General features: G+C 46.1%; 1 protein-coding gene across 1 annotated transcript in view; it reads right to left on the minus strand.

Annotated features, from left to right (window-relative positions):
* Positions 1–992: 992 nt before the first annotated feature.
* The window catches only part of LOC311039292 (uncharacterized protein), a 32,886-nt gene continuing 21,793 nt past the window's right edge, over positions 993–12,085 (minus strand). Inside the window, exons 9-17 of the mRNA XM_084049052.1 lie at positions 11,404–11,572; positions 9,592–9,835; positions 8,047–8,191; positions 7,035–7,328; positions 6,520–6,870; positions 5,663–5,764; positions 3,986–4,129; positions 2,790–2,853; positions 993–2,346 (exon numbers count right to left, since the gene is read on the minus strand). Coding sequence (XP_083905178.1) covers positions 1,934–2,346; positions 2,790–2,853; positions 3,986–4,129; positions 5,663–5,764; positions 6,520–6,870; positions 7,035–7,328; positions 8,047–8,191; positions 9,592–9,835; positions 11,404–11,572 — 1,926 coding nt within the window. The 3' untranslated portion in view covers positions 993–1,933. The remainder of the gene's footprint in view (positions 2,347–2,789; positions 2,854–3,985; positions 4,130–5,662; positions 5,765–6,519; positions 6,871–7,034; positions 7,329–8,046; positions 8,192–9,591; positions 9,836–11,403; positions 11,573–12,085) is intronic.

Raw genomic sequence — 12,085 nt, forward strand, 5'->3', positions numbered from 1 at the left:
TTTGTCCTGAGTAAATATAACTTATTCTTTTTTTTACAAAAACATTTTAATATTATTTTAAGATATTAAATAAATTCCAAAAAAGAAAAAAAAAGAATTTCAGAAATTTTCTAAAAATCTCAATAATTCCATAAATAAAGAAAAACTTTTAAGAGACAGTGAACATAGCAAATCTACAAGCTCACAACTCGTCACATTGCTTGTACTTTGGCTTTATTCACTATTTTTTTAAATATGGCTTAAGCGATTCATTTAATTCTGATTAAAGAAGTTAAAGTTTGGGTCCCGAGGGGAGACACCAAATCTATCTTTTTGGACTTGAGCCGACAAGTTTGGGAAACTGCTGTACTGCCCATTGCTTGGGGTGGGGGTAGTTACCTAGTTGCTCTCTTGGGGAAATGGCGACTTTAACAAGGTTATCGCCTTGTTCAGGTTAATTACACCAGAAACGTACATTTGCAGTTACTGCTGGCCGCCGGCGTTGAGACCACAATGAAAACTCGGTCTGAAATATATGAGTCAGCCGGAGAGCCCCCTCCCCTCTCCCTCCCTCACTCACATTCACTTCCAGGTCGACCGTACAAAGTTGACACACAGACAGATTGTATGCGAAACAAACAGCTACAAGTGCATTTGGCAATAGTGTCGATACATACACAATGGAAGCATTTTGTGTGTATGTGTGTGTGTGTGTGTGTGTGTGTGTGTGTGTGTGTGTGTGTGTGTGTGTGTGTGTGTGTGTGTGTGTGTGTGTGTGCTGTACACACACGGTTGCACACAGCATGTGTCTACCTTGTGCCAGCACGCTACCTCTGCTTGTGTGTCTGGCACTGAAGTCTGAAGACACACACACACAGTGTGTGTGTGTGTGTGTGTGTGTGTGTGTGTGTGTGTGTGTGTGTGTGTGTGTGTGTGTGTGTGTGTCCGTCCGTTCGTCCGCACACACACACACACATTAGGTGCCCTGGGGTGGCTTTGACACACACTCTAAAAACAGACTATATGGATTGCTGGTACTCAGTAGCTTAAGTCAACACCACAGGGACACACTCAGGCGCAAACCAAGCGTGGCAGTGAGGGCTTGGAAGATAAGTCAGGAAACAACAGGATCCCAGCGCTGCCAGGAAGCATGTTGAAATTAATATGCAACAACCACCAGGTCTCCCATTGGCCCCTCCACTGCAAACACCACCGTGCCCTCGAGTGGCTCTGCTTGTTTGTCATGTCTGGCATGGCCCAAGTGAATTTAACCCATTAAGACCGGGGACGCATCTGCGTCTCATTTTAAGATGTCTTTGGGCTATTTTTGAAAAATCTTGAAAAAATATTTTTCAGATTTTTTTTTAAAAACTGTTGAGATTTATAATTCTTTTAAGAATCGCCTCAGGTCTTAATGGGTTAAACAAGGGACGCGTGCTCGTGCGCGTGCGTGTGTGTGCGTGCGTGTGTGTGCGTGTGTGTGTGTGTGTCTACAGATTAGCTCTCGACATTGCGTGGAGCCAAAGCTGAAAAACACAATAAATACATGCAGGTATGTGTGTGTGTGTGTGTGTGTGTGTGTGTGTGTGTGTGTGTGTGTGAGTGTGTGTGTGTGTGTCTGTGTGTGTGTATGTACAGTATGTACCGTATGTATGTATGTACCGGTATGTATGTTTGTATGTATGTACTGTATGTAGACATGTAGGGATGGATGGACGGACGGACAGACAGAAGGCCGAGTCCCTTATTTACAATCTTAGGCCCTCGTTGCGATGCGTCTACTTTTCCCCGCGTTCGTCTACAACAAAACGTACAAAATGTTCTCGTACTCAGCACGGCAACATGGAAGGTACCTAAACAGCTGACATACAGTACGCGCGCGCACGCACGTGAGAGTGTGTGTGTGTGTGTGTGTGTGCACGTAGACGCACACTCACTCTAAGCCCCAGCCCCTTCACCACTGCTCTATCAACATATCCAGCACTCTGTTGACGTTGAGGTCCGTCTCCAGGTCGCTCTCCACGAACGGCGCGTTGGCCGGCGCCGGGCTCAGGGGCCGGAGCCCGGACGACAGCGTCTCCAGCCACTCGGCGGCGTCGAAGAAGGCGACCGCGGCCCGCCTCTTCCTCCCTCCTCCCCGCGCAGAGGAGGAGGAGGAGGGGAGAGGGGAGGCGCAGAGCGGAGGAGGGGGAGGCGGAGGAGGGAGCGTGGCGGCGGACGTCACCACGGGAGACGGCGGCATCTCCAGCAGGATGGAGGAGCAGAGCGGCGAGGACAGGAAGTTGTCGTCCTTGTTGCCGGGCTGCTGCTGCTGCTGGGAGGGCTGGGGTTGGTCGCTCTGCGGCACCTCGTTGATCTGGGCGGTGTCTGAGAGAGATGGAGGGAACGAAGACGAATATTTAAATGTTATTTTATTTTATTTTATTTTATTTTATTTTATTTTATTTTATTTTATTTTATTTTATTTTATTTTATTTTATTTTATTTTATTTTATTTTATTTTATTTTTAAACTTCACCACTTAAAAGCTCTTACAGTACTTTGTCATGACGAATAGCCAAAAGAGTTGGTCTACCACTCTCTGATTATCAATAAAGGCAGAAAAAGACCCCTAAACAACGTCTTTAAGGAGAAAAAAGAACAATCTACAAGCTCACAACGTGTCATAAAGCGACATGATGTGAGCTTGTAGATATGCTACTTTCACTTGCATGTCTAGTATGCTATTAAAAAAAAATGTTATGTTCTAAAAACTTTTGTTTGCCTATAATGACATGACGGTAGGTGCACAGTGGTTAGGAGATACTGACCGACAGAATGGCTGATTGGCATCCAGTCATCCAGAATGTCCTCTAATGACTGGCTGGGGCCCATCTGTAGAGGAGACACATACAACATGTCATTCTTACTGCACAAAACCTTCATTACAAAATGATATATACATTGTGTTGGACAGAGGTCAATTTCCCTCTCAATTATTAATCTGTTCTAGTTGGGCAAAACATTTGACAGAGAGGGCGGTTTTGAACTTTGAGCAGACTTATAGAAGAGCCCATGCATCTTCTAAATCAGTCCAATGTTCATATTCCATGGGCAAACATCTTGAAATAGCAAGTTCAGCTTTAACATCGGCAACATCCCAACGTTGTGAGCTTGTAGATAGGCTATTTTTGGCGAATGTTCTCCCCATAGTCGGGGTGCTAGAGTTCAAGTTTTATTAATACCTCCATGGCTCTGACTAAAGTGAAGTGGGTCCTTTTAAATGTGTTTAACTGCAATATCCCTTAAATCATGGAACACTTTGCTATTACCCATGATGTTAAGCTATCTGAATCAGTATCCAGCTTTAAACAATGGCTTTCTCTCAATTTTCTCTGTCTAAAGTTGTTTGTACTGAATGTCCTTCCTGGTTTGCTTCTTTACACTGCCTTTTAGCTCAAGTGTCTGTTGAGAATTTGTGTATGTTGAACCATCCCGACCGATCGACTTCAAACTCTTCTGTGCATCACCTGAGGGAATGCCAGGCTATGGTCGAGGCTTACACCCCTGCCCGACCACTCCGGTCTGCCGCCTCGGGGCGACTGGTTACCTCGTCGCTCAGTGGTCCTTCTGGCCAATCGACACGGTCACTGCTCTTTTCTGTTTTGGCCCCACAGTGGTGGAATGAACAGCAGAGTCACTACCCATCTTTTGCCGCAGGCTGAAAAGCCACCTCTTCAGGAAACACTACCCTTCCTCTTTGCCTTGCCTACTTGTTGTCTATTAGTTGTACGAGCTCTTGTCTTTTTGGATCTTGTTTATTGAATACATTTATTTGTTTTAGCTCTTGCTCATTTGATTTTCCTATTTGTCTCATAAGGGTCCATTTGGTTCCTATCCATCATTTAGCTGGGGACCCCCTGGAACCCCCTCAAGTACCCCTGAGGGTCCCCGGACCCCACTTTGATAACCAATGTCCTACCGTAGCAACCAACTAATGTAGGTGAAGTGTGAATTGACACTTTACCTGTGCTTTCTGGATGGCCTCCTGTAGCTCCTCCTCCAAGCTGCGAACACTGGGAGTGGGAGGAGTCTGAACCGGGCTGGCTGTAATCTGAACCGGCAGCTCAAAGTCCTGGCCAATCGGATCGCACGGCTGACAGCAGAACACCTGATTGGAACACAGTTGGCGGGTCACAAATGAAGGTAAGGTACTGTTTCTCAACATCGGGTCCAGAGACCACAAATGGATCCTAACAGATCCGTAACTCAGCGAAATTAACACTGAGGATTGTTCAGTGTGGATTGGGGTCCCAGAGATAATAAATAAAAATAAATATATGTCTACGTACTGTATATATACAATCAAATGGTGGTCCGTGGCCTAATGTATATCAAACTGGGGGTCCTTGAAATGAAAAAGTTTGTCAATTTCTGCTGCTGTAAGGTCATGTGGTCGTGCTGTACATGTAGGGCAATCAGAGCCTTTAATAGGACCTTGTTATGTGATTAGGCTAATCTAACAGTACGTGTGTGTGCATGCGTACAGTATGTGTGTGTTAATAGTTTTTCTCTCCTCAGAGATTGAGCAGTCTCCCCTTGGTATATTTCTCTTTTGTGAGGTCAAACGACTTTCTTACATTTACTGTACGTCCCGTTCAGTTACCCTTTAACTGGGTCCTATTTATATGCTTAAACTAATGAGGCACAGGTGTTAATGTGTGTGTGTTAGAGTGTGTGTGTTTTCCTAAGAGGATGCGGTTCGGCAAACCATAGCATTTTTACTTTATTGTAAGGTCACATGCCTGTGCAACTGTGGTACATTCAGGCAGTGGTGGTTTATACGTATTTTTTACTTTATTTGAGTATTTAAATGTTTTGATATTTGATCTTGATACTTCTACTCCACTACCACTATCTCCAGAGGCAAATATTGTACTTTTTCTTTTACTACACTACAGTTATTTGAAAACTTAAGTTACTAGTTACTTTGTAGACTGAGATAATTATTACAAAACACACATTACCCTATTTTATACTTTGTCTATTAGGAAATAGCCCGTTTACAAGCTCACAACGCGTTGCATCGTGGTGCATTATTAGCTTGTAGATGTATGCTATTTTCAAAAAACGCTTGACAAAATTGGAGTACTTTTAGTTTGGTACTATATATTGTAAGTATAGTACCCTGCATTCAGGGCACTGCGGTGCACACTCCAATGAATGCTGTTAGCTAAGTGACTTTATTTTGTTGAGTTTCTTCAAGGAGAGCAGAGGTCTGGGTCTGGGTCTGTAAATGTCTTATTTATATAGAGAGACACATTTCTGAATTTCTTTTTATTGAGACAGACTAGAAGGAAATGAATGGTCAGAGAAGCAAACACACAACAGAGAGGGCTCTGGTGGGGTTTGAGCCAAAGACAGAGGTGTTTTATAGGCGTTAGCTGCTAACGCCTATAAAACACCCCTGTCTTTGGGGCATTTTCAGAGTATGTGTATTTTAATGATCAATCAATCGATTGTGTCCCAACTTGGAATGATGGATTTGCATACTCTAAGTTCCTAATTATCTGTATCACAATAAAAACTAAGTTTTAAAGGAAACATACCATTTCTCCTTCTCTTTTTTTAATCAATGTTATATTAAAATTAAAATGTTAGTGTTTTCCAAGTATTTGTGGGTTGGTAATGTCAGGCTTTTTACCTGGGTAAAGAGGACTTCTGTCTGCTCGTCGACTGGCTCTATCTTCACTCTGACTCGACCTGGATCCTGTTGCAGGAACGGATGGAGGGCTCCAACACACGACTGCAAAGACAGAACATACAGTATGACTGGTAATGCTTCATATCGGCCTCCCTCATATGACCTGTTATTAGCTATAAATATAACCTCCTGATGTCCCTGAGCCTCATGGGTATAGGATAGACCTCCTGGTTAGTAGTGTTAATATTGTTTGTGTTTGGGGCGTCCGTGGCTAGAGAGTAGTGGGTAGAGAGTTCTTCTGGTAATCACAAGTTCACCGGTTCACCTCCGGCCTCGGTCTGGGACTCTCTGGTATTGCGCCCAGGTGGCGCCTAAACACTAACCTTTAACTTCACAAAAACTATGCCTATGCCTAACCTTAACCCTAACCCTAACCTCACAAACACTATGCCTAAACCTAACCTTAACCCTAACCTCACAGAAGCTATGCCTAACCTTAACCCTAACCTCACAGAAGCTATGCCTAACCTTAACCCTAACCTCACAGAAACTATGCCTAACCTTAACCCTAACCTCACAGAAACTATGCCTAACCTTAACCCTAACCTCACAGAAACTATGCCTAACCTTAACCCTAACCTCACAGAAACTATGCCTAAACCTAACCTCAAAACCATGTCCATCTGGGCGAAACACCGGGAAAAGAGAGAGTCCGGCCCTGGTCTTTGTGTTAAAGTGTCCAAGAGCAAGAAACTTAACCCCTTATAGGTTCCATTTGTAGTCTACACTCTCAGGGTTATGAGGGAACTTGAAATTCAAAGGTTTGAGAGGGATGTGGATCATGGATTTGTCCTCACCTCTGTCGCTGTGCTGAAAGTGCGGTCCCGGGGTCGGTTCCTCCTCCTCTCCCTCATCGCCTCCTCTAAGCTCAGCTCCATCTGCTGCTCGTGTTCTGTCCTCCAGGGGGCGCCACACTGCTGCAGGGGCGAGGAGGCGGAGCAAGGGGAGGAGGAGGAGGAGAGGGGTAGGCTGGGGCTGGGGGTACCCGAGGGCGTGCCGGCGGGAGGCGCCAGGAAGACGGCGTTCGTCAGACCGCACTGTTCGCCCGTCACCGTCACCGAAACCGCGTTGGAGAAGCCGGCGAGCATGCCGTGCGGGAGGCCGCCTGGAACACCGCCATTGAGAACTCCGTTGGGAATTCCGCAGGGCTGAACGTAGACCAGGCGTTATTATCACATTCACTGCTTACGTGAAAAATATATATATATCATCGCGACCTCCCATTCTCTTGTTATACCCAGTTGAAATCCGCTCTATACCTAAAGGTATAGAGCGGCTAGCGCCGCTAAAAATGCAAAACTATAATAATAACCTGGATGTAGACGCGTTGGCTGGGGCTGGACACGGGCGAATCGGGTCCGGAACTGGAGGCCGAGCTGCCTCCGGGACTGTGACTTTGGGGCGGCGGCAGAGATGGCGCGGGGGTGGGGGTGGGGGCGGGGGCCAGTTTGTGGGCCGGTGAGGGGAGGGGCTCCAGCTGGCATAGGGGGGTGGGGGTCAGGCAGGTGTGGGGCAGCTGGAAGGGCCGAAGACGCTGCAGCAGGGCCGGCTTGGTGCCGGAGACGGGCAGACCGCGCTTCCTCAGCTGCTGACGTAACTCTGACACCTGAGGGGGGGGGAGGCGGGGGTGAGGGGTGAGAAATGGACGACAGACAGAGGGGGTGAGGGGTGAGAAATGGACGACAGACAGAGGGGGTGAGGGGTGTGCCAAGCGTCATTTCTGCCAAGAGTCAGTTTTTCCTCTTCACATGGCTGTTGACCACTTCAACCAAGTCGACAGACTCAGCGTTGTGAGCTTGTTGATCGGATATTTTCAGCTAAAGCTTTCCCCACAATAACAGAAAAACAGAAAAGATCCTAGTATAGAGTCCTGAAAGACCTTTGCAGACAGGACTGCGATTGGTCAATCAGTTTTTACCGCATGCGCAAAGACGCACAAATCGAACTGGGTTCGATTGGAGAAAAAAAAACGCACCGCCGCAGCCACTTTCCGCACGGCAAATTCAGAGCCGGTGTGCATGAGGTCATAGAGAACCATGTGTTTAAAAAATGATATTGTCCGTTTTTTCCGTGCGAAAAATCACACCCTGTCTGCAAAGGCCTTAACAGTAATAAAGGCCTGCACAAATAAACAATATTTATCTATATAGCCCTTTATCACTTACACATATTATGAGTAAGTAGCCGACATGCACGTGTTGGATAGGAATCAGCCAGCCTAAGATAAGTGGAGTAAATAGTAAAAAAAACAGCAGAAGATACAGTAAAAAAAAAAAGCTCTGATAAGGTGTTTGACCTCCAGGCGGCGGTCTGGTCTGTCTTACCGTTAGGTCGACGAGGTTAGCAGGCAGCAGCTCGGGCTTCGGGGTGGCGCTTTCATCCGCCGGCGTGTGGCTTGTTCGCGCGGCGACAGGCTGGGGGTTCTGGGGCATCGCCCCGGAGAACCGGACCATCTGATTGGCTTCTCCGCTGCAGATGGCAAAGGAAAATGAAATCTCATCACCTTGACGAGCACCGCACGTCCCCTCGTCCCCCCCCCCCCCCCCCCCGCTGAAACAGGACCCCTCTCACCTGTCTCTTCGCTGGAATTTCAGTCTTAATCTTTTAACTAAATCCTGCCACTGCTGTTGATTTTGACAACAAGTCTTGATTCAGTTTTAGTCATAGTCTTTTGAATCAGTTTTAGTCATATTTCATAGTCGACTAAATATCATAAGATTATAGTCGACTAAATCTACAGTTGATTTAGTCGACTAAATTGTATTTTGGCGGTGCCTTGACGGTGTCGTAATGGCTGATTTTACACTTGGTTGCGCTCTGAAAATAGCAGATCTTCAAGCTCACAACGCGATGCGTTGTGAGCTTGTAGATCTGCTATTTTCAAAGTGCAACACCCAAGCGCAACCAAACATAAAATGACTGGTCTTTTAGTTCTACTGGATCTCTTCTCCAATAGTTCCCTCACTAACAGTTTAGTCTAGTTTTTATTTGTTGACAAAATTGTCAATATATTTAGTCTAGTTTTAGTCATCACAGCTTAGTTTTTATTTCGTTTTTATTTCGTTTTCGTCAGTGAAAAAAGCTAGGCGACGAGCATTTTTCTTTATAGTTTTAGTCGGCGAAATCAACACTGCTTGCCACCCCTCCCTCCTCTCAGCTCTTGTTGCCCATTTCTTGTTCTCGTAGCCTCTCTTACTTAATTGAGCATTTTAGGATCAAAATATAGTATCATTGCCTGGCAACTAAATCTGATCATTGTACACGATGTCCCCGCTACATCGGAGGAGTAGAGGTCAAGACAGTCTCATGCTTTAAAGACCAACAGATAACTTCCCCGGGAGCAACAACAAACGTTGTCATGACGTTTGTGTTTTATTTATATGCTGTAATTGAGGCGTAATTCTTTTGTCTTTGTTCTTTTTCGTCTGATACAGAGATCTAAAAATACAGAGATCTGATACAGAGCGCTTTAAGCTTCTGTAGGCCCATTTTATTTATCTCACTGTAAAAAAAAAAAAAAGTAATCTGTCTCTTTTTCATGTTTTTATCCTTTTAGCAGTGCAATGTTTCATCACTGTCCTGTGCTTTATCACATGGAAATGTAGATCGCTGACTTCCTTTAAAACAGCCCTAAAAATTCTCCTTTCAGGAGGCCAACGGGAGAGGTAGTACCACTTCTCCCTAGACGACCACCCTTCCCCCTTACCTTTGACCCCCCCCCCATCATTTTTCCGACTCCGTAAATAATTGTGTTTTTTCTGTATTTTGTGATGATATTGAACTGTTTTACATTTCTGCCTAATAAATTATTCAATCAGTCAATCATACAGTACGTGAATGAGGTCAAACTGAACTGAAAGACTGCATACCTGGGCACAGCATTAGCTGGTTGTTGCTGCTGTGTTGGCTGTTGCTGTTGTTGTTGTTGCTGCTGTTGTTGCTGTTGTTGTTGTTGTTGTTGTTGTTGTTGTTGTTGTTGCTGTTGTTGTTGTTGTTGTTGCTGGTTCTGGAGGATTTGCAGTTGCAGGAACACCTGCTGTTTCTGCAGGAGATGAGAGTAGGCGGGGTCGATGGGCTGGACAGAGGTGGGGCTCTTCTTACTGGCCCCTCCCACTAGAGGAAACGACAATGATTGTTCAGACTGTGATATTTACAATCATAAGACTATAAATAACAAACATTTTAGTTTTATTCACACCACAATTACCAGTCTTGAAGACTCTTGATGACCTTGAGAACAAAATACTTTCACCCGTTATTTAACAACTAGAGTTTCGGGGGGCTACGCCCCCCTCAACCCCAGCCGCGCACGGGGCCCAGCGTGGCCGCGTGTATATTGGGGGACCCAAATCGCCGGAGTAAAACTGTGGAAAAGTTTTTTTGAAAAAGGAAAAAATTAGAAGAAATAATATTTTTTATGTTTCAGGGGGTCCACAGGGGGTCCGCGGACCCCCTGCTGGTCCACTGACCCCCTGTGGAGTGTTGGGACGCGCGGGGACACCCCTGGAACATTGCGGACCCCTACGGTGTTTTTTTTTTTGTCATGAAGGTGGTTGCTTGTTTCTGGCGCTTGTTTTTAGAGAACCTGGCATGCCTGGCAACCCGACTGACATCACTGACGTATCCTTGGTATTTGTACTTCCGGGTTGCATAATGATGACATCACTGTCGAGTCCTTTGGTGTCATGAACCTAGAACGGTTTGTTTACCACATTAGCCTGGGCAACGTGCTGTGCTGTGGCCGTCGCTGTTTGTTTGTGTGTTTGGGATGAACATGGCACGTGAAGGACGGACATATTGTGATCGAGACATGAGTGAAGTGAAAGTAACGGCCTGGGTGGAACAAAGGAGGTACGTAAGAAGGGGGGGGGGGTTGAAGCAAAGGAGCTGCGTGTGTGGTGTTGTGGAGGAGATGGGCAGAGTGCAATGGCGGCCGCTCGTGTTGTTTCGGCGAAACCCGTCGGCGTTCGGTGTCGGTGGTGTGCACGGTAAACGGTACGAAAGTGATTCACCTTCCGTTTTGTCCGACATTTGGTGAGTAGAATTAATTATGTTGCGCGGTGGAAAAGGTGTAGTGAGCAATGAGATGTCCCCTACGCGACGCGTAAATTCAGCGCGGCCGCCGTGGCGAGTCAGTTGGCGACATGTGGTCTGGCGGTGTGTTGTTTATTCGATAACAGAGCTGTGGGGTGTCCTCACCGAGGGTGCGGAAGTCGGTCGCCATTTATATAGTTAGATAACTAATTGTCTAAAACAGTGGTTTTCAACCTTTTTCGCATCAAGGACCCCCAAATTGACAAATATTAGCCCAGGGACCCCCATTTGAAAAGATATGCCAGGGACTCAACCATTTAAATTTCTTGGGGGTCCCATTACACTGTATCATCATCATCAGTGTTCATTTAACTCTGAGAGTGTACAAATGGAACCAAATGGACCCGTCAGGGTCCATTTGGTTCCATTTGTACACTCTCAGAGTTACAGACACATAAGGGTCCATTTGGTTCCTAACTATTAATTTGGCTGGGGACCCCCTGGAACCCCCTCAAGGACCACTGGTGGTCCCCGGACCACTGGTTGAAGACCCCTGGTCTAAAACATCACCATATTTGCCAGTGCACATAGTTTATGAATGCTGTTGGAGCAGTATTATACAGCAGCATGTGGGCGTAGTAGCGTACCTGCAGTCCCAGAGCCGACTCTCTGGTCAGGAGGAATGTACTGGTGGTATTTGAGTTTCCTCATCTTGGGTTTGGTCTCCCGCGGTTTCCGCGGGCGGGGAAGGCGGGTGGAGGCGAGGGAGGAGGGGGTCAGGGTGGTGGAGGCCGAGGGGCTGGGCGGCCGAGCTGTCTGGAAGGGCCAAGGAATGGAGAGAAGGTGTTAATTAACCATATTAAAAATGTAATAACCAAATTAAGTTAATTGACCGGGGGGCCTTCCCTCTACACCAAATCTCTTCCCAGAATAGGGACGCTAGGGTTCACGTGACGGCACTATTATTATAGGCATTCATCTGTAAATGTGTAAAGTCATCCAATAATAACTCTTAATAAATATTGATATGTAACCCCACTGCGGTGCTGTATGTTCTCAGTGCCAGAAGGTAATATACACCAGAAAACGTCATGTCAGGTCATGTCATATTGTGTGAGTCAACGTGATTTATGTCAAGGTCTTATCCTGATATGAAATGCGAACGCGAGACCTGAGCCAACGCACCGATATGCAGCTGGTGTGTGTGTGTGTGTGTGTGTGTGTGTGTGTGTGTGTGTGTGTGTGTGTGTGTGTGTGTGTGTGTGTGTGTGTGTGTGTGTGTGTGTGTGTGTGTGTGTGTGTGTGTGTGTGTGTGTGTGTGTGTGTGTG

This window comes from Gymnoscopelus microlampas (assembly GCF_963454915.1).
Source record: "Gymnoscopelus microlampas genome assembly, chromosome: 3".
Lineage (NCBI taxonomy): Eukaryota > Metazoa > Chordata > Actinopteri > Myctophiformes > Myctophidae > Gymnoscopelus > Gymnoscopelus microlampas.